The 19,902-nt window shown below is 44.1% G+C and overlaps 1 protein-coding gene and 1 pseudogene across 2 annotated transcripts in view; one reads left to right on the forward strand and one right to left on the reverse strand.

Annotated features, from left to right (window-relative positions):
• LOC106599225 (transcription factor IIIB 90 kDa subunit-like) overlaps positions 1-17,138 on the reverse strand; it is a 38,109-nt pseudogene extending 20,971 nt beyond the window's left edge. Inside the window, exons 1-11 of the transcript XR_014391918.1 lie at positions 16,934-17,138; positions 16,219-16,299; positions 14,506-14,679; positions 11,064-11,095; positions 9,871-9,943; positions 4,697-4,846; positions 3,795-3,887; positions 3,551-3,677; positions 3,362-3,401; positions 3,153-3,250; positions 2,326-2,587 (exon numbers count right to left, since the gene is read on the reverse strand). The product of XR_014391918.1 is annotated as a transcription factor IIIB 90 kDa subunit-like (transcript). The remainder of the gene's footprint in view (positions 1-2,325; positions 2,588-3,152; positions 3,251-3,361; positions 3,402-3,550; positions 3,678-3,794; positions 3,888-4,696; positions 4,847-9,870; positions 9,944-11,063; positions 11,096-14,505; positions 14,680-16,218; positions 16,300-16,933) is intronic.
• Positions 6,283-9,514, forward strand: LOC106599217 (BTB/POZ domain-containing protein 6-B). Its single transcript, XM_014190342.3, has 5 exons — positions 6,283-6,682; positions 6,912-7,197; positions 7,399-7,489; positions 7,584-7,702; positions 8,120-9,514. The coding sequence occupies exons 1-5, from the start codon at positions 6,592-6,594 to the stop codon at positions 9,150-9,152; spliced, it is 1,620 nt and encodes a 539-aa protein (XP_014045817.1). The 5' UTR covers positions 6,283-6,591; the 3' UTR covers positions 9,153-9,514.
• Positions 17,139-19,902: the final 2,764 nt, after the last annotated feature.

The following is a 19,902-nucleotide window of genomic DNA, read 5'->3' on the forward strand; positions in this document are numbered from 1 at the left end:
GCTGTACCAAGCTTGTAGCATCATACCCAAGAAGACTCAAGGCTGTAATCCCTGCAAATCGTGCTTCAACAAAGTACTGTCTGAATACTTATTATGCATGTGATATTTTGTATACATTTTCTAACATTTCAAAAAAACAGTTTTTGCTTTGTCATTATGGGGTATTGTGTGTAGATTGAGGGGGGGGGGGGGGGAACTATTTAATGCATTTTAGAATTAGGCTGTAATGTAACAACATTTGGTAAAAGTGAAGGGGAATACTTTCTTTTTTAATACTTTCTGAATGCACTGTATGTCCATGTAGCAGTAGCATTCATCTCACCATTTGACATATTGAAGAGTTATTGCATCATGTTTTTATAAGAAGAAAATGACAAAAAAAAAGAGGTTCATTTTGTAAAGGAAGGCTTTGTACAGAAAGCCAAGTTGAAACCAACATCCGATGTCGTCCTCATAATAGCTGCACATGGTTTAACCGCAAAAAACGCAACAGAGTAGCCTAACACCTGTCAACTGAAACAGAGGGAAACAAATGAAAACAGCAACATCTCTCACAAAAACTGATCACAAATGAAATCACAGATAATTAAGACTCGCACACATAGCACCAATTGTGACATCTGACCACCAACATTTTTCACATGATTCTACATGTAAAATCGGTGCGCACCCGGTCCGCAAATTACGTTCAGAGGTGCTAAGTAATCTCGGCCAGCAAATGCTATTGGTGCGTCTGAGCACTTAGGTCACAGGAATTCTTTGCAGTTTTATTGTTTTCAGGTATAACATGTTTTTTTTTTTTAAATCACCTGCCTAATGGGGTAACCACAGAGCAGGGTCAACTTGCCCAGCTGTCATAAATTGTCCACCTTTCACTTTAAAAATGGAATAATGGTAACCAGAAAACAAAATCACTAAGGGAAACTTTAGAGCGGGCTCAAGTTGCCCGACTGCTCAGTTCAGTTTGCCCCAGGCAATAGGGCAACCCTCAATGTCTCTTCTACAACTAGGTTCCAGAATTTTAACTGGTTACCATCAGGATAAAAAAAATCTCCCCACCACTCTGAGACCTGTGGTGCTAGCTCTGATATAAACATCAGGCTGCCGAGTCACAAATCTATGCCAAGACTGGCTGCCATCTCCTGACTCAAGTGTAAATCAGTCTAGAGACTAAGGAATCTAGACTAGAGGAACACTTCAAATTGTAACAATCTTTCTAACCATGCCTCTGGTTTCCACCTTTCAAGACAGGCTTGACAGATGGATGACAGATTGAGTGGACTAAAACAATCTTTAGTGTCTTAAATGCACAAACAGGCTCTCAAAGGACCCCCTCCCCCTTAAGTAGTGCCCAAACCAACAGTGCACGAAAACAGAACACACACACATGGGATGAAAGACACCACACTAATGACAAGGTACTACTCTGCCCACTTAATGCTTTAAAGATTGAGCTGGGGAGCCCTTGAACCTCTGCCCCTCCCAATTAGCCAGGCCTGAGAGACCTCTGGCAGCCTGCATCAACCATCTTCAGCGATACAGCTCCAAATGAAAACAAAAGAGGCACACACACACACTGGTTTCCTTTAATCATCCTCTCTCACTACGAGATCAGCCACATGTTAAAAGAGCAGCATATTAAAAGCCTTACATAAAAACGAGTCAAAACATAGGCTAATACTGATTTTTTCCCCATTCTGGACATGGAGGATGAGATCCACATGATAAATGTACAACGACAAACTGACATCATTCAATAAAACCTTTTGATCCGTTAATTTTAAAGAATATGTTTCAAGACGATTTTGATCACGGAATGGTGCGTCTTTTAAAACCAACCCCATCTTATAATCCATTCGACTGACAATAGAAGGTCAGGATGACGTTGCTGTCTTAGTGGCCGCACACTAACCCATCCCCTCCTTCGACTAACACTTCACCTTTCACCTTCTCTCTACACTCCCCAGATGCCCACTCCCATGAAAATCAATCCCCTTCACCACATCAGTCAACATACTCCTCATCTCTCACACCTATGAAAACCCTCACATCTTGACATTTCTAGAAATGGAAGACAGGGTGAAGTGAGTGACAGTGGAATATCAAAATGAGAAAGTAGCAGTAAGGAATATTTCCTATGCAACAAAGAGTATATATTAAAAAAAAATCATCAAGAGTAAAGGCATGCTTCCCAGCCGAAACAGTTCGGAAGAGTTTGTGCATATATTATGATGCGAGCACACTTGTTCGGTTCACCTAGCCAACTTCGGCTACCCGCCAGCCGAACTGAAGCATGCGGACGCCTTAAGCGACAGGTTTGCTCACCGTTCTCCTTCTCTTCTTCGGTGCACTTGCTGATGGACTCTGGGAGGCCCAGGCTGGCTGCGGTGTGCATGGGCCCTAGGAGGGAGACCAGCGATGGGCCTCTGCGTGGAAGTCTTTCCTCCTGCCTCTCTCCATACCCTTCCTCCTCCTCTCCTGGGAGAACCTGGTCACACAGGTCCTTGTTGAGGTGCTGGGCCACAGCTTTCAGCTCCTTGTCCTCCCTCTCCTGCCAGCCAGGAAGAGATATTTCATCATCATCATCCTCTTTTTCCAGGGGATCTAGGAGAGGGGGAGAAAAAGAACAAGACATGTACTTCCGTTTTGTCATGAAACTGACAGCTAAATTATCTGACATGATGCAGAAAATTATTTCCTCAATAATCCTATGGTACCATTAAGCTGTCAAAGTATCATCATGATGACAGCCCTCTTAGTGTTGATAAAAGCCCAGTGTGTGTGTTATAATTTGGACTCCCAGCCCAGGCAGAGGAGCAACAGGCCTGCCAGTCAGACAGCCAGCGTCCTCCCCTGCTGAAGGCCATGCAGTGGGAAACAAACGCAACACAACACAACCAGCTAGAGGGGTGCAGATGGTTAGAGAGTTTAGCCCATTACAGTTAGACAGCAAAGGTGCGTCATCATAACATTCTCATTTGCACTTTGAGTGAACATCAAATTTGGTCATCTAAAAAAACATTTGTGTATGTAGAGAAGTTCCAGGCTCTAGCGACAATAGACTGGCAGAATACGGAGATATTCCATCCTCCACAGGGGGTTCTAGCTGGAGGACTGGCATGGCTGGCGAGCGCAGCAGGACCCATCTGTGCCGTACCGGTTTTTGCATAGGACCCATACATCCCTCTCAACTTGGGCCGGCTCTGCTCCAGCTCCATCTCAATCTCATCCTGGTACTCATGGATCTCACCTGTTGAGATAAAACCCAAACAACTCTGCTGACTCCACTCTAACTTTATACTCTTTGGAACTTTATGAAGAGTTTCATTAAAACTTGACTAGATACTGATCATAACGGCACCTTGAACATCGCCAATCTTCTTCTCCAATTCTTCCTCAAGCTAGAAGAAAAAAAAACACAAAAAAGAGCAGCATGTGAATGAAAAAAAAGACAACCGTACCACATTGGGACAAAACAAAGGTTAAAACACGGGACAAGATAAATACACACGGGCGGTACAGTTGTATCCTCTCAGCAGTTCCTCCTCACCAGCTTCATTCTTTTATTCCTCTGGCCAGCGATGAAAGAGGGCGGGTCACATTCCTGGTCCAGATCCACTTTTATGAACTCTTCAACGGTCAGCTGACTGGTGGGCGTGTCCTCAAACTCATTCAACCTGAACCATGAGAAAGAATAGTGTTACTGTACTCCTCATAGAGATTAGTGAGAACACGCAAGGCTAATCAGATTTCCTTTGGAGGATGCTGTAATGTGCTTCTCAAGCAGCTCTCACCTCTTTCTTAGTGTGGCCTCACACACCTTCACCACACTGATGATTCTTTGATGGTACGGCGGAACTCGTGCATACGAGCAGCGACCAACAGGGCTGAGAACACAAACAAACGCACAGGTGAAACACACCATCCATCCCACACACCTTGCCAACACTTATATTTTCAAATGTACTCACCAAATGTAGTATAAAATTCATGCAATAATGTCATAATACCCTATTAACGATAATCTAAGTCAAAGATAAATCATCAATTCAGTTTTACAGTAACCCATGCTACTGTGCATGGAGTCAGTTACAAAACGCAATGTCTTTAAAGATGGATGTACGGTTCCGTTTTTACACAAGCAGTTTGAATCATCTGACGTTCTAGTAGCCGGCTTTTAGCAATCCCACAGTCTCGCTCACACATTCACTTCCTATTGAGTAAGAAGCTCATCTAAACTTTTCCATCCTTCATGTAAGCGAATCCTCTCAATGATTAATAAGCAATTAATTATTCAGATATTGCAGCTGCAGAGGAGAGAAAGGGAGAAAAGTGAAAATAGGAGCATAAAATGTCCACATGCCCGGGGAAGTTGGCTCTTCAGTTTCAGGATGTCTTGCCAGCAATACATCTGAGCAGGGTTCTGTTCAGGCCCAGTAAGTAGGGAACAGACCGCAGTACACTGTCGCTGATTGGAGCCTGTGGTTACTTATGAGCGTTACCTGTGATTAGGGGTCCCCTATGAACAAAGGTCACCTGTGATTATAGCCGAATCTGACCTAGGATTACAGTTCCCTGTAGTGTGGGATACCAGTGGACATGGTTCCCCTGTGGTTTCTGTTATTTATGATGAGGGTTAGCCTACGTGTGATTGTGGTGCTAACGTGTGGTGTGATTTAACTGTGCTCATGGTTACCTGCGCCACACAGTCCTGATGGCCTCCGTCCAGTGTGCATCCAGTCCCTCTTCATCCTCTGCAGCAGTCGCAGTGCTGTCATGGACACCTCATGGTTCTTCTCACCAAACTCCAGCATGTGAGGAAAGCGAGGGATGTACAGGCAGGGGTCTAGAATGAGAATGATACACTCTTCAAGATCCAACCAAGACAAGCAATATTAATATGCTAATATATGCATTGCAGATGTCTCAATGATATACGGGGTTTACAACTGTGTGTAGACTACATTGATCAGAAAGTGGTATGTCTTTAATGAAAATGTAAGAAGTATTGGATATCTTCATACCATTCCCAGTGGATCACATTGTGACCAATAAGGACAAATAGTTACACTTAGTTATGTCGGATCAAATGATCTCTTAGTGTACAGTTGGGGATAGAGAAAGCACGGTGTGTAAATTGTAGGGGTGCCCATGCAGCTGGGGATCCGAAGTGCCCGTGAGAGAAAGACCGCCAGAGTTCGAGTGGGGCAGAAAGTTTCCTATGCTCAGGCAGTGAAGAGAGTAGAGGATAGCCCAAAGGTGAGTGATTTGACTGGTAGTTCTCCCCCAGTGAGTAGGCCTCAAGATAGAGATCCAGAGAGGATACGTTTTAGTAAGGTTGGATTTCTTGCCATGGTGATCAACTGCACTGATACATGTGGTAGTTGCAGCAGCAGATAAATGTTTGGTGCGATTTTAGTACAGAAGATCTACAGGAAGTTGAGAGAAGGGGTTCCATCCTCCCAGGCAGATGGACGGGATCATTTAGGGCCAAAGTACTGGGATGGGATGGTGTGGTGGGTGTTTGTGGATAGTGTTTAGGTATAGGGTTAGATGACTGTGCAATTTTCCCCATTCCCCTTCTGTTTGTGAACAAAATGTGCAGTCCGCACTCCGACCTGCGAAAGGCAGCAATATGCAACACAGCATCTAGTCTGACAGAAATTTACATCAAGTCGACAAATTATCCCCTTGGCAGCAGCAGAGCCCTCTGACTGGTAATAGGATATGGCCATCCCCCAATCCCTGTCCCTAACCTACCTTTTCGAATCTAACATGGCTGCTGGGCTGGCTCTATTCAAGTTAACGAAGTAAACTTCAGGAACTATCCCCTCTATGATCTAACTCGCCCACATTCACCCAAGGTAAACACCAGTGCGGCCTCGTGCGCTCAGATTTTGCGCGTGCCATGCATCCAATAATAAAAACAAGTGGTGCTGCTGATGTTAACTCAGCAATACACAAAAGGAAATAAAGGTGTTAAAGCTCAACTAATTTTGCGACGTCAGAAATTAGACAAAGTTTGGGATGAGTGGAGCTATTACACAACTAAATCAATCGGATATGACATTAACAGTTTAAAGCCAAATTACACAGTGATTACGCATAAACTATAATCAGTTATTTAAAATAAAATGTAGGCTATTATTACATCAGAAACAATGACCGGGTTATGCTCGGACGCTGCAGTGAATTTTACAGTGGGAGCTGGGAGCTTTATTTTTTTAGCTGGTGAGGCTTGAGGGAGGCTCTTCTGGGCTTCTGACGTTGACGGTATGCGTAAATCTGATTTGTTGGCAGCGAGCTGGGCGTCCGAGAGGATTACACCAAAAATAAATAAAAAAATAGACAGCAAGTAAAACTCTCGACCCGACAAATGACCATTCACATCGAATCCAGACTGCAGCTAAGGAGTAACCCACGCCTTGTCCTAGTTGATAAGTAGCTTTAGGAGAAAAAACATCTGCCAGTATTTGCTCAGGAAAACAGCGGACTCTAAGCGAGCAACGATTATATGGAACTACCATCTGCTCGAAAAGCGAGAACGTAATACGTTTTGGGGAGACAACTCAGCCGCAACAAGAGGATGAAATGAGAAAGAGAAAAAAAGTATTCAGCTTGAAGTTGGAATACAACCCAATTGGACGGATATTGTTTATGTTGCTCTTACAATTGATTCGGGGTTAGTAGACTTCATAATCGCTGAATTTATGCAGCATAGTTATATAAGTGACACGATTTGTGTATCAATTGTCAACGCAGAATAATAGCTACTACAGTAGATCCTAGAGTTCGTGGTTTATTTATAGGAAAGGGATCAACGCTTTGTGTGCCGATGCCAACAGCAGATTGCAGGTTACTCCATCATGGTCGGATCATGAAGTGTTTGACTTTTTTACTCTTACTTCCAGAAACACTGAAAAAGTCTAAAAAGACTGGGAAACACACAGGCAGGTTACCAGTATGCTATGAGATTCTAACCCTGTCCCTGAAGAAGAAGATGGCTGCAGAACTGTACCCTGCGACCACCAATCTAACCAACAACGGTACTACGGTGACCGCCAGTGACAAGAAAAGCGATGTGCAGGTCACCCAGTCAACCACTGCTGCAACAACACCGACCACCCAGCAAAACATAAACAACAACAACATCGATCCTCCCAGCTGGCAGTCCTCCCACCCCACGCTACGGGAGAGGTAGTCTCAACTATTTACTTATAATTCATTATTTATATTTAGTAAAAACATTGACTTGGTTTACAATAGCCTATTATGTCCATAATTAGAGTCAAATCACATTGTTCAGGCTACAATATATGTATGACTGACAAAAAACAAGCCCTATATGGAATAGCCCATGTTGTCATGATACCCAATTGATCATCTTCTCCCTTCTAGGAATGCCTTGATGTTCAACAATGAACTCATGGCCGACATACATTTCATTGTTGGTCCCCCTGGTGAATCTCAGAAAGTACCAGTACACAAGGTAGCTCCATCTCCAGTTGGAAAAATAAGTTCACTTTTCAGAACCATCACAAATATGATGAGTGACTAATGTGTCCGTTTGTCTTTCCCTCCAGTATGTGTTGGCAGTGGGTAGCTCGGTCTTCTGTGCCATGTTTTACGGGGATCTTGCAGAGGAGGAGTCCGAAATCCATATCCCAGACGTGGAACCTGCTGCTTTTCTAATTCTGCTGAAGTAAGCCACTCGCTCCTCATACTAAACCAGTATTATACATGACAAGCACAATGTCACTTCAAAATAAATGATTACTCATCCAAAGCAAGACGGGTTAAGTGCCAAAATGCTAGAGCACCAAAGGGCATGGGCAGTAGTGTAGAGCACTGTAATTTCAGGTTTCTTTGCTCTTTGTTCATCTTGAAGGAAAAAACATTAAAGAAGAGAACGGCTCTTTTTGTTGTAGATTCTATAACAATGTAATCCGAAACCAATGCAATGAGAGATTGCTTTTTTTATCCTCTTGAGAAAATAGGGCAAGCTGTGCCAAGTCCTACCTCTTTTCTTCGAAAGAATATCTATCATGAATTCTCCACATGCTGGTCTGCCTTCTTTACTAAACCAGAATCTCATTCTCCTCCATTTTGTTCCCTTCAGTTACATGTACAGTGATGCGATAGACCTGGAGGCGGACACCGTGCTGGCTACCCTGTATGCTGCCAAGAAGTACATTGTACCAGCCCTGGCCAAGGCCTGCGTCACCTTCCTGGAGACCAGCCTGGAGGCCAAGAACGCCTGTGTGCTTCTGTCCCAGAGCCGTCTGTTTGAGGAGCCTGAGCTGACACAGCGATGCTGGGAGGTGATTGACGCCCAGGCTGAGCTGGCCCTGGGCTCCGAGGGCTTCTGTGAGATCGACTTGCAGACCCTGAAGATCATCCTGCAGAGAGAGACCCTAAACAGCAAGGAGGTGGTGATCTTTGATGCCGTGATGAGCTGGGCCACAGCTGAGTGTAAGAGGCAAGGACTGAGGGCAACCACCCACAACAAGAGATCTGTCCTGGGCAAGGCACTCTACCTGGTGCGCATCCCCACTATGACCCTGGAGGAGTTCGCTGATGGGGCGGCCCAGTCAGACATCTTGACACTGGAGGAGACGCATGACATTTTCCTGTGGTACACAGCGGCCACCAAGCCCAAACTGGACTTCCCACTGGCACAGAGGCAGGGCTTGGCGCCCCAGAGGTGCCACCGCTTCCAGTCGTCAGCCTATCGGAGCAACCAGTGGCGCTACAGGGGCCGCTGTGACAGCATCCAGTTTGCAGTGGACAAGCGGATCTTTATCGCTGGACTGGGTCTGTACGGGTCAAGTGGCGGAAAGGCCGAGTACAGTGTCAAGATTGAACTGAAGCGGCAAGGGGTGACCCTAGCACAGAACCTGACCAAGTTTGTGTCGGACGGATCAAGCAGTACATTTTCTGTGTGGTTTGAACACCCAGTTCAAGTGGAGCAGGATGCCTTTTATACGGTGAGTGTCGTGCTGGACGGGAATGAGCTGAGCTATTTTGGCCAGGAGGGCATGACGGAGGTGCAGTGTGGAAAAGTGACTTTTCAGTTCCAGTGCTCCTCGGACAGTACCAACGGGACTGGGGTGCAGGGGGGACAGATCCCTGAGCTGGTGTTCTATGCATAAGCTGGACTGGTCATAAAAGGAGAGGTAGAGAACATATAGACCATACTCTACATCCATATGTTCCAGCCTTATAAATAATGTAGCATTAAGACACTAGAGTGTCAGACTAAACAAAATACTATTTTTAAGTCAAGGAACGTTTTATCTTATTTAAAAAAATGTTATTTGTATTATTTTAATTAACGCTGCAAAAAGCAGTCCCTTGTAAAAAGTCATATTGCACTTGTGGACAGCCTCTGCAATGATGTTGTTTTGTACATAAAATACAGTTAAATGGTTTGCAGCTTGATGCTGATCAACCCTGATGTTCCTGTTTGAGAGCTTACGAACCTGCAGAAAATCATAAACATTTTGTGAGATAAGCCACAGATGTTGCTGCTAATTATTATACAACTCACCTGCATGTGTGAAATCTGTTGTTTTGGTGGGATTATTACTCAAGGGATTATTCAGTGTCTTGGTACACTGAGGAGCGCTACAACCAAGCTGGTAAAAGTGATGTGGTCAAGACGTCATCATGACACCGTTGCGTCCAAATATTTGTTGTAGCGAAATGACCAATTTTAGCTCAGACTTTTAATGAATGGTAAATACTGTAGGTGTCCTTATCAGCAAAAAAAGGCAACACTTCAACCAACAGCATTTGTCTGAAGACTCATTCAACTGTATAGTTCTTTGTTTACAATAAAACGGAGTATGGGAGGCAGATGATAGGTACCTATGGTGGGGGCGTTGATGCAGAGCTCTCTGGCCAGCACCAGAAAGGTTCTACCCAGGACGTAAACATTTACCTGTGGGGGAAAGACAGGGAAAAGAGATTTAAGACCAGAAATACATGAGGGTAGTGCAACTGTCACTGAAACCCACCCTGTCAAGTCCACAACGTTCTCGTAAGGATACATGATCCAGAGTTACATAACATGAGTAGCGTGTGATCAAATCTGGTCTAGTAAGTGTAACTTAATGCTTAGCTGGCATACTATCTAGAAAGCCCAGTGATTTTTCCAGACCAGGGGATGACTAAAGCTCTAGTTTCTAGCCCAGCTCCGTCTCATTCCTCCAGGCTAACGCTCCAGACCTTAAGGGGTTTAGGTCTCTACCAGACAAGCTTTCACTCTTGGGTCTATGGCAGCCACAGTCTGATCTATTTTAGGAGACGGGTCCCGATTAAACATTTGTATACACAAATACATTGTTAGCCAAGCACCATGGCAACCAACAGTGGAGGTGGCACATGTCAATCCAGACAGAGCCTGGAGAAGCCTCCACCTGGACCCTGTCCATGTCATAGTGTCCCCAGGGATTAGAGAGCACACGCCTCAGATGATGGGGAGGTAGATCACCATGCATTCCCATGGGAGAGGGGGGGGAAGTAACTACTGCACTGGCCTGGGTGAGGCTCCACAAATGGGGGATTGGTGGAATATCTACACATAGCACACTGACCCTAGACTGGACAGGCACCCCCATTCCACTCCTACCCTTCAAATACCGGGGGGGGGGGGGGGGGGGGGGGTCAGCTCTTCAAGGACAGCTGGGAGCATAAAAATAAAACTGACCAGCAGTGTCTCTGAGAAATGTCCCTCCACCCTAACACTGACTTTATATGCATAAAAATTGACCTATATTTATACAGTCCCTGGCTTTAATTACAAAGCACAACATACTGCACGGGCCAACATCCATCTTGTTGGATGTAATACTCATGGTCAATGTGGGCATGGGATCATGTATAATTTTACAACAAAAATAAGGAAACAACTTTGATGTATGCAACTGTTCATATTCAGAAAAGCTTTCATTTCTAGAAATTTGGGATAAATGTCAATGTCAATGTGCAAAAACTCAATAACGGTTGAAAAAATATATATATTTGGAAAATTAGTATAGGCCTACTCATTGGAAACTCACCTGCAGGAGGTCGCTGAGGTCAAGCAGCATGTCTGTGAATGGGGTGGCTTATAAGTCAATATAAAAACAAGATAGTAAAAAGTGTCACCTCAGGCCAGCAGCATTTGTAAATATATTTAGCAACAGCTTCTGGGGGAATCAACCACCCCGTGACCTCTGAACTCCCCCCAGCACTCACCCCCGTTAGCTTCTAGAGACACCCGTCTCCTGCGACCAACACACCCCCTGCATCAGTTTCCGTGGCGACAGGTGCACCCATCCAACGGCAGCCAAAGTAGATTTGCGACAACCCTCACAATGGGGTTATGGTCACCACTGAAATGGAAAAATAATGATCCCACACAGTCTGGAAATGAGATTACAGACTCCCACCTCAGTCATCATAATAATAACAAGTTCCTCAGAGATAATAACAGTCGCTTAAAGCAATGCCATTTCAGTTGTATGGGGAAGGAGGGAGCGAGCTTACTTCCAAGCCCTGCCTGTGAAACATGGCCGTTTAATTATGATGTGAAAACTTGGCTGTCATTCATCAAGATCATGGATGTGACCATAGCCTAAACCTTTACCAACAACTGCACGTGTGGGAACGATCCCACTAACTGTATTAATTGATGGTCCCCTGAGCCTCCATCACAAATATCAAGACGTCCCTCCGCTGAGCTACATGCTATTTCAGCTGTTAGACACACTGAACAAGGTTTGCCTCTTGTGTCCTCATTCTCAACTTATGTCAGTCCTCTGTGACAGTAATACAGACTGTTTTCCCCAGCTGTGGAAAAGGAAGTAGAGCTATTTTTACTTTATCCAACACTCCATCTCCAACAAACACAAACACACACACAGGTTAAACAATGTAAATGGGAAAGGCTTTGCTCTGCTCCCTCTTGTTCTATCAGATAAAAACGACGTGTCCTGCCCTTCCTGTGAAACCACTGGCTGGTACATAACTACATCATACTCAGAGGCAATGACAGGGAACAATAAACCAAACAATGGCAGCAAAATTATGGGATGTGAAAAGTTGATTTGCTTAACATTAGGACAGTACAAAAACGGTATTGAGTAGGGAGGCACCAATATCACATTTTTGGCCAATACCGATAATCGATATTTTAAATTTTAGCGGCCTTTTAAGCATTCTAGTACAGTTAAATTGTTGACAGTGGTCTAAGGCACTGAATCTCAGTGCAAGAGGCGTCACTACAGTCCCTGGTTCGAATACAGGCTGTATCACATCCGGCCGTGATTGGGAGTCCCATAGGGCGGCACACAAGTGGCAAAGCGTCGTCCGGGGTTGGCCATCATTGTAAATAAGAATTTGTTCTTAACTGATTTGCCTAGTTCAAATCAAATCAAATTTATTTATATAGCCCTTCTTACATCAGCTGATATCTCAAAGTGCTGTACAGAAACCCAGCCTAAAACCCCAAACAGCAAGCAACGCAGGTGTAGAAGCACGGTGGCTAGGAAAAACTCCCTAGAAAGGCCAAAACCTAGGAAGAAACCTAGAGAGGAACCAGGCTATGAGGGATGGCCAGTCCTCTTCTGGCTGCGCCGGGTGGAGATTATAACAGCACATGGCCAAGATGTTCAAATGTTCATAAATGACCAGCATGGTCAAATAATAATAATCATAGTAGTTGTTGAGGGTGCAACAAATCAGAAACTCAAGAGTAAGTGTCAATTGGCTTTTTCAAAGCCGATCTTTGAAAGTATCTCTACCGCTCCTGCTGTGTCTAGAGAGTTGAAAACAGCAGGTCTGGGACAGGTAGCACGTCCGGTGAACAGGTCAGGGTTCCATAGCTGCAGGCAGAACAGTTGAAACTGGAGCAGCAGCACGGCCAGGTGGACTGGGGACAGCAAGGAGTCATCATGCCAGGTAGTCCTGAGGCATGGTCCTAGGGCTCAGGTCCTCCGAGAGAAAGAAAGAAAGAGAATTAGAGAGAGCATATTTAAATTCACACAGGACACCGGATAAGACAAGAGAAATACTGCAGATGTAACAGACTGACCCTAGCCCCCCGACACATAAATTACTGCAGCATAAATACTGGAGGCTGAGACAGTTAAATAAAGGTTATACACACACAAAAAAGTTATTGTTGGCATTTACGTATGTCCCCATTACCAGTAAATCATAATCAAAACCTATTTCTTTCACTTACTTGCTGTGCTGTTTCGTTGTTCACTTGTTCAGTCTCAACCAGGATTTCATCATTCACGTCAAGCAGTGAAGTTTCAGCTGTCTGTCCGTGGCCTCTCTTCTTCTGTGTGTTTTTCTTCGGTTCGTTTCCATCTTGTCCAGCTGTGTAACATTTCACGTAAAACCTGTTTCTTGTCTGTATCGAAGTAGCGGCCCTTGTACCTAGCATCGAGCATGGTGGCGACACCGTAAAGAGGCTCGGCGAGAATGGCACCGACTCGCTTGTTCACAGCCTCAAGTACTTTTGTAAGTTTTAACCCCACGGTCTGTGTGGGCAGTTTTGTTGAGCAGGCGTTTCAATGCCATGACAGAGGGTATCACGTCTGCTACAGACGCAGTTGAGCTTATTTCTCCAGTCAGTTGTTCAAATGGATCTAGGAGTGTGTTCATGTTTCCAAGTTTCAAAACATGTTCTCAAATGCCATTGAAATGGCAGCAGCGGTATGAGAAACAGCACATTCTTGAACATGCAATACGGCTTTCCTCAGTACGAAATCCTCATCGACCCACTGTGCTGTCAGACTCCGCATGCTCATGGGGCTGACATCGCTGGTCCAAATGTCAGTCGTGAAGCCAATACCAGTGACGCTCATGGATGTGAGTTTCAACAATACTGTGCAACTCCGGTAGGGCAACATCTGAAAAATAGTGTGTACCGGGGCTCGACCAGTCGGCAAAAGCCAACATCATCCACGACAGAGAACGGTTGATTGTCAAGGGCAATGAATTCCATTATCTTGGCGTTAATGGATTTCGCCTTTCAGTTGTCTCGCTGAAATGTTCTTACTCATATAACTGCTCGACTTGAACTTGTTGGAAGTGTGCCCTTAGTATTTTTCTGCTTTTGTTCTGTGTAGCTCTGTATTTTTCGTGGCGTCATTACGTCATCTACTTACGTTATATAGGTATGCACGTCAGCGTTGACATCGGTTTTGCACATCGGCGTTAAACTAGACATCGGGCCGATGTTGGCATTTTTAGCTAATATTGGCCGATTCCGATATGCTCACCGATATATTGTGCAGCCCTAGCATTGAGCACAACACAACCAGGGCATTAACACAATTCATGCCCAAAACTACTACAACTCCTGGAGATTGATGCTACAGCTAACGTTTCAAATATAAAAAGTGTTTGTTGTAGTATAAACATTTTGCATTCCACTTTCACCTCACTCATCTCCTTCCTTCCTCTGTTACTCCCCCACCTCCCCCCCTCTGCAGTGTGAAAGGATACGAGGTGTCCCCTCTGTCCTGCAGACAAGGTAGAGGCATGCAGCCACCACGTGGGCCACCAGTCGGCCCCTTGTCAGGTGTTTACACACGGCCATCTTGTAGAAGTTAAAGGCCGTGTCCAGGCAGTGCTGGTTCAGCTGCAGCTGGTGGCCCAGCGTGTTGATCTGACGTCTCCCTGGAGACACTCAAACACAGGCATGTCATTACACAGCCCACACATGCATGTCGTATTCGTACACACCTACACTCAGACGCACCCTCAGGTGCACAATAAACAGAGTAGACAGACAAATATACACACAAATGACAGGGCATGTAATTACTCTAACAGAGGTTCAGTTCAGGTGTTTCCAGAGCCATGTGTCCTCTGTTCGCCTGATGAATTTTGCATGCAAACACTCGGACATTATACACAAGCAGATGTCCCAGTCAATACACACAAGTACTTGTGAGATGCGTGTGGTAAACTACTGCTGCTGTTGAGGTAATGCAAAATCTTACTGCGCTAAAATAGTCCCCCTGCTTTGCTGAACAAATGTCTTCAGATTACAGGGCATCTGCACACCACCAGCATTACTCATACCACTCCCCCCTCATCGCATCAAGTTGTCTGAAAAACGAAAGACCCTGATTTCTATACAGGCCTTGTCTAAACTTCTTCCGAACCCCAACCAGCATTACCATCTGGTACATTTATTGTGACAGCTGGATAAAATCTAACCACCCTGCCAGGGAGAAGTTGGAAAGCTTCCACACTGGAGATATATTGAGGCCATATGGTCAACCGCAGGACATATGGGATATTCTCCAGTAATAGGAAAAGCAACCTGTTAGTCATTGTGAGGAGACGTGATGAGTTGGGGTGGGGGACGGGGAGCCGTGTCGGTGGGGAGGGATGATTCCAGTCATTAATCAGAGTGATGGTGGGTGAGAAAGAGCAGAGACACTGGATGTTTATGGAGGAGAGCGTTCCATCACAGCACAACTCTTGTTCTCTCACAATCTACACAGCATGACAGACCTTTCACACAGCTGTATCCACGTCTCTCTCTCGCTCTCATCATCAGCACTTAACAGCATTGATCATCAGTATTGATCCTCAGTATTGCTCATCAGCAGGAGGCGCCTCAGATGACTACAGGTCACTGGGAGATAACAGAGTAGAATACTTTTACTCAGCCAAAAAAATGCAACTTCTAAATAGACATGACTAAACAAACAGGACAGGAAATCATCAAACCAGGGAGCACAGACTGATTGAATGTGTCTTACCAGACAAAGGAAATTACATCATCAGCCCTTTCCTGAGGCATTCCAGCATGCAATGGATGTTTCCCTTTGCCAACCAAGATTTGCTGTAGACACACCCTCTCTTAACCTCCTATTGGACATAAAGGAAATGGGTTGTCCCTACCAAGTTTGTTGGTGAAGGCAAAACCACTTTATAAGTGCTTTTGAAATAAAGTGCTGATAAGGAAGCCACTTAAAGAGGGGCAGATGCCCATGTAAAGCAGATGGTATCCGTTTAGTCTGTCTAGCACGAGGCAAAATGCTTTTTTTTCAAGACATTGAAAGACAGCATTAAAACAAAGGTTAATCTCCTAGCACACCTATATTTACTTGTATTAGGCCTGTTGTAAGTGCAATTAGTCCTCATGATGCATGCACACCCATGCTTTAGGAATGCAAGTGCTGACCCTTAATGTTGACTCACCATTCTGCAGGGACTGAGCCTGTGACTCCCTTCCAACACCTGTACAGAACCCTTCTCCAAAAGATGGGTTCCTTCCTGAGGCTATAGATACAGGAGAATGAGAGACAAGACACCCCAAGAGTGCAATCTTAACATTTACAAAACAACAGGCATTCATCAACATCTGCTATAATTTAAATTACAAAAATGGTAATATAAAATGTTAATACAGCATTGTTATTATGTTATTGGACACAAAAGTACATTTGAGTGTGGTCAAACTTTTTTAAGTGTGACAACACCGCATGACAACAAATTGGTCAAAGACAGTAAGCTCATCTCAAACTAAAGTTAATACAACACTGCACTCTAGTGGGGATTCAGGAGAACTTCAAACAGATGTGCCAGAAAAATCCAACCCCACCACAAAGCCAGTCTACAGCTGACTGTCCCCTCTGAACAATCAACTGAGTGGCTAGCCAGGGGCCGTGGGCCAGGCCACGTCACTGAGTTAGGTTTGGGACTGCAGATTACAGGGTCTGGGAGAGGGTGGGGAATGTCATGCACCCTGCTAAAATGTCATTTTGCAATCCAATTGACTTAACTTCATTATGTCATGAAAAACTGCATGTAAAATGGGATATGAGTTTCTTATAACCAAACTCTCAGAATATTATGATTCATTTTTATTATGGCATGTCATTATTTAATGTCTTGACAGTCCAGTTGCACCCACCGTCTCCAGCTACGGACTGTCCCACAGCCGAGGAGCCTCCCCCTCCTGTCTCCATGAACTGGACCTCAGACACAATGACGTTGTCCTCCAGAACAGAGCCACAGCCCATGCACACGGCATCACCTCTGGCCTGGTCCACATCGATGTCCGTGCCCCCACAGTTCTTACACACTCTGGAACTCATGGTGAGATCTGGTCACACAGCACAGCCTAGAGAAAAGAGAAGAGACAAGTCACATTTTTGTGAATGAGAAATGCTGTAGACATATGAAATGTTGCATTTACTGGATCCATAAAAATGTATTGTACTCTTCCAGCCAAAAGGTTGTGGTCAAGCAGGCATAACCTACTACCACAACAGTGTCCTACACTCACACTGCATGACATGATGTCTATGAATGAGTTTGGATGTAATAACTGACTATTACAATAAAAAGATGCCGGAGAAGTGAACACTTTCTTAAATCCTCTGTAACCTGACCCTGGATCAGGGCTTGGGGGATAATTCCACCACTACAACCCTGCTACGTGGCAAAGCCTGGTGTGGTAATCTAGCTAGCTAGTTGTACATTTAGACATTTCTGTAGGATGCACTGGTAGTGGTCCAACATCAATGATCTTGGCATTGCCGTCAATGATTGTTCAGCATGTTTAATGTGGCAGCTAGCTGCTGTATAAACACACAATCCTGTCTTGAGTCTTCATCTGCAGTGAGGGTTGGAACCTGTCTGGCAGCAAAGTTGCTAGACTCCATTAACAGAGTTAGCTTGCCTATGTAAGCTAATGGGTAACCATGGTTTCCATCGTGTGGTGATGAATTGTTGAGAAAAATACTGGATAATGAATACGCACCAGCCAAATCCAACAGCAATACAGAGGCAATGTTGACCGCGGTGTGACCTAGTAGGAGGTGGCTAGCAAGTTCCCCGAGCAGAATTCCAAGCCAGCGCGTCAGCTTCTAATGAGCATTCCCAAGCCTTCTATATCTATTTAAATGTTTTGTAGTGTCTTGAAGAATGTATCTCACCCAAATGTACTGTTATTTGGGTTCTAAACCGCACATTATTTACTGTCATGCCATAACTAGCCAGTGAAATACCATGCAAGTATTGATCAATCCACATCGCTAACATGTGCGTTTTCATACTTGAGAAATGGATTGGTCCAAGCTAACTTTTGAGGGTGATATGCCCCAGCATTGATCATTCTCTATCCCTTTATTAAAACACTCATTATGCTCAATATAAAACATATATCAGACTCTGCTACTACAAACGCCCGGAAGGTACGAACTACGTCACTGAATACAACGTTCTGACATTTTAAAGAGACAGGACCCTAAATCATTGTCTTGTGACAGGCAGAGCCATAATTAGGTCTGTCAGAGTTTTAAGCAGTAAACTTTTGGTAATTTTAGAGCACTATTTTTTTATCGTGATTAATCGCATTGCCTGAAAGCGTAAAAAAAACACTGAAAATATCCAAAATAGATCATCTATACACTTGAAGCTGTAATGTGTAACTTTTTGGGTAACTGACCAAATTCAACATAGAAATGTGAGTTATAGAGCTGTCATTCTCATTGAAAGCAAATCTAAGAAGTGGTAGGTCTGTTCTATGTACGCATTTCTATGCTTCCAGTTCTTACAACAAAAACAAACAATGCAATAGAGTAGCACAGAATGAGTCATAATACACATAAAAACTAACGGTCAAACAAGGAAATGGTTCCAAAGGGGATTAAATTGTAGACCAGATAACCAAAAGAGCTTTAAAATGAGATATGATTGATATTAATGAGGTGAGGCCAAATGTAAGATGAGAGCCATTTTGATAGACGTGTGGCAGAAGAGATGGCACTCTGAGCCCAAGGGCCGGCATTTATATGCCCTCCAAAGAAAGGTCAGTAGAACAAGATTCAAAAGTCAGATTAGGAAGAAAGTTTGCTCAATTGCACCTAGGACTTTGTACATTGAACTTGTCATTACATCTGGTTGGCAAGCTTGTGAATAGTTTGTGTCTGGAGTGGTCGATGAAACGGTGGAGCACGTGATGTTTTATTGTAAGTATCTTGAAGAGAGGGAAAGATTGAAGTGTAGGTTGGTAGGGATTTTGAGAATGGGGAAGGGTCTATTAGAAGTTAGAAGGGCTCTTTTTTTATTTTCTCAGAAGTACTGAGTTTGGAAGGAGGATTTAGAAATGTGGAGCTAATGATGTAAACAGTGATTGACCACACATTCCAGCACAGTAGGTGGCGGCATGCACTGTTAACGTTTGTTTGCGGACTACCATTATATCATAGGAGGAGGAACTGGTTCCAATCATTTTTCTACCATTCACTTTTCCTATAGGGGATTTTAGAAACACTTTCGTGTAGGCTTACCCTGGCATGATGTTTTGATAACTGTGTAAATCTCTCTAGGACAAGGTGACTTATCAATATATTCCCCCACAAAATGGAATGCTAATTTTTGTATTTTTATTTAACTAGGCAAGTCAGTTAAGAACAAATTGTTATTTACAATGGCGGACTACACCAGCCAAACCTGGATAACGCTAGGTCAATTGTGCGCCGCCCTAAGGGACTCCCAATCACAGCCGGTTGTGATACAGCCTGGATGTGGCTATCATAAACAAGTACAATTGCCACGATAGTCTGGACAAGACTGCCGAATCGAAGCAAAGGTAAGAATCTCTGGATTAACTAATGTTAGCTAATGAATAAATTGGCAAAATTCTGTGAACTGTCTTGTGCAAGTTTTAAATTGACAATGTGTCAATTTAAAACTTGCACAAGACAGTTCACAGAATTTTGCCAATTTATTCATTACTAAATTCTAGCAAAGGTGTCAGCTAGAAATGACATGCAGGAGCTTGCAGGGATTTGTAGTCTTGCATGTCTACTTTAATGCTAATTGTCATTTTTGAATCTGAGTAAATAGAGCTGAATATATTAATAAGTCACCTTG

The sequence above is a fragment of the Salmo salar genome, chromosome 01 (assembly GCF_965601325.2).
Source record: "Salmo salar chromosome 01, fSalSal1, whole genome shotgun sequence".
NCBI lineage: Eukaryota > Metazoa > Chordata > Actinopteri > Salmoniformes > Salmonidae > Salmo > Salmo salar.